Below are 2,615 nucleotides of genomic sequence, written 5' to 3' on the forward strand. Positions count from 1 at the left end.
CCTTTGGGTGACATCGTTGTGGCACTGGAGGCGGCCCAGGATGGACATGTCATCCAAGAAGTGAGGGAGGGTTGAAGTGATTCGTGAATGGGAGGTGCTCCACAAAGTGGTCTCCAAGTCTCCGCTTGGTCTCCCTGATGTAGAGGAGGCCACATCAGGAACAGCTCAGGTGAAGAATTTTTTTTTTTTTTTTAAATTTGTGGGATGTGAGCATCATTGGCCAAGGTTGGATACAATGCTGTTTCAGCCAGAGAGATGAGCCAATGAGCGGTGGAGACTTTCACAGAAACCTAGCCACCGAGAAAGCTTTGGGTCATCCTAAACCTGATAGTGAAGGAGCGCGGAGATTACGGCCAGAGATCCGATAGTCACAGTCACAGGAAAGGGAAGCTCGAATGGTGAAATTCAACTGAAACAACTCAAATTGTAAGACAGACATCGACATACCTTTCCCAACCAGGGCACGAGACAACCAGAGTGGAAGAAATGTTCACATGGCATTTTCTTCACCTTCTCCTCTTCCTCAAACTCCAGTAAGCAGACCGGACACTTAACGCCTTTGTCTGAATGGAAAACATAACAGTCCTCATTCTAACAAGGCGCAGAATAATTCTGTGCTTTGACCCACAGCCCAATGACAGTCCCATACCACTTGATTCACCCAAATACAGAAAGTTCTGGAAAGAGTCAGCAGATCAGGTGGCATCTGATAAATGGCAGAGCAGGCTCGAAGGGCCGAATGACCTCCCTCCTGTTCCTTTCTTCAGCATTTCTATGAATTTTTTTTGAGATTCATTCACGGAAAATCTAACCCAGTTTTTATTTCCCATGTGTCTTTGAAACGGTGGTGGTGAGCTACCTTCTTGAACTGCTGCAGTTTGTGCGCTGTAGGGGCACAGTGCAGAGGTTCCAGGTTATGTTTGTGCGAGGGATCAAGAAATTCAGAGAGGAATTCTTTTCCCTGCATTGAGCTGGAACACACTGTCTGTGAGGAAGGAAGTGGAGAAGATTCATCAAAAGGAAATTAGACAGACACTTGAGGGAAATAAGCATGCAGGGCCACAGAGAGAGTGCAGGGGGAACAGAATGATTGGATTAATGTTACGGAGATGCAGCATGGACTTAAAGGGCTGAACAGCCTCAATTTGGGGCCATAAAGTCAGTATGGCACACGGCTAAGGATTAAAACTCGAACCTGCTGATCTACATTGCACATGACACCAATTACTTGGCACCAACAGCCCTCAGCAACTCAACAATTCTGAACTGTGGACTCTGCTAATTACAGCGAACACCAACCCTGCCCCTGAAAGTTTTACCTGCTTGTGCAGGGGTCACGGGAACTGTCGGGAGATTCTGCACAATCTCCTTTTTAGCAGCGGGCGGCAATCGGTGATCCCAGTCAGAGAAATCCACTTGCCCGAGGTCGAGATCGATCCCTGCCAGCAGAGACCTGCAAAGAACACATGTCTGTTAATGCGAAGTACATTTAATTAATTCTTTTAATCTTCACTGTATGATAAAGGAGAAAACAGACCATTCAGACCCTGGGGCCTACTCTACCATTCATTAACATGACTGACCTATTTGCTTCAAACTCCACATTCCAATTTAACTTCCTCAATAATCCTTGAATCCCCTAACAAAAACCTATCCACCTCTGATTCTTTTTGTTAAGAGAAACAATGACCCCAGCCTCCCAAGGCAGTCTTCCAAAATCTCACAACTCAGCAAAAAATCTCTCCTCCTCTGTCTTGAAATGACTCCTAATTTTAAACCTTGCCCCCAAGACCAACTAACACAAGGAAACATTTACCACATCAAGACTATTCCAGATATGATAAGATGTTCATCAAGCCACCCCCTCACTCTTGCAAAATCCAGTGGAAACAAGTCCAGCCTGTCCATCTTTTCCTCAAAAGGCAACCCAGTCATTTCAGGTATCCATGCAGTCAACCTTCTTATTATCGCACAGACAGAAGGCGAAGCAACAAATCAATATCAGCGCCCATTACAAAAACCATTATTCGAGTCTCGGTCAATCTTGTTAAAGCTGAACTGAACTTTGAGGCAAAAGATTCTTCATAAATCTCACACACGTCGTAACTGGACTTTTGCACCCCGCCCCCCAGTTCCCCAAGTCTAATACTTTGGACCCAATACCACCTCAGCCCTGAAGGCAAACTCGTCCTGGTACGCTGAACATCTACGTCCTGCCGGCACATAAGACCCTGAGTTTCCTGTTACCTGCCACTTTAACTCAGCTACCTGTACCCTGGTCAACATCTCTGTCTCTGGCTTGCTGCAGTGTTCCAGTGAAGCTCAGCACAAGCTTGAAGAACAGCATTTCATTTTCCATCTCACTGGTGTGCAGTGCGTTCCTGGGAATCTTACCCACTAATACAGATCAGCCTTTGTGGTGATGTGAAAATGAAGATACGACTGAACAGAGATGTGGTTTAGGAGCTGACCCCCAATTTGCACTCTTATGGAAGGAATCTATCAGGTGCTGCGAAAGATGAGCAATGCTTGGAGCATCACGAATTTATGTTCACAGGCAAATTAAAACCAGGTAACTTTGTATCATAGTTACAGGCCATTGACTCCCCCTTCCC

At 45.8% G+C, this 2,615-nt stretch overlaps 1 protein-coding gene across 1 annotated transcript in view; it reads right to left on the reverse strand.

Moving 5' to 3' along the window:
• Positions 1–2,024, reverse strand: part of LOC109916700 (E3 ubiquitin-protein ligase RNF181) — a 6,702-nt gene extending 4,678 nt beyond the window's left edge. The window contains exons 1-3 of the mRNA XM_048618496.1: positions 1,974–2,024; positions 1,320–1,470; positions 448–563 (exon numbers count right to left, since the gene is read on the reverse strand). Of these exons, the coding sequence (XP_048474453.1) occupies positions 448–563; positions 1,320–1,470; positions 1,974–2,024 (318 nt within the window). The remainder of the gene's footprint in view (positions 1–447; positions 564–1,319; positions 1,471–1,973) is intronic.
• Between the last annotated feature and the right edge of the window lie 591 nt (positions 2,025–2,615).

The sequence above is a fragment of the Rhincodon typus genome, chromosome 40, assembly GCF_021869965.1.
Source record: "Rhincodon typus isolate 14 chromosome 40, sRhiTyp1.1, whole genome shotgun sequence".
NCBI lineage: Eukaryota > Metazoa > Chordata > Chondrichthyes > Orectolobiformes > Rhincodontidae > Rhincodon > Rhincodon typus.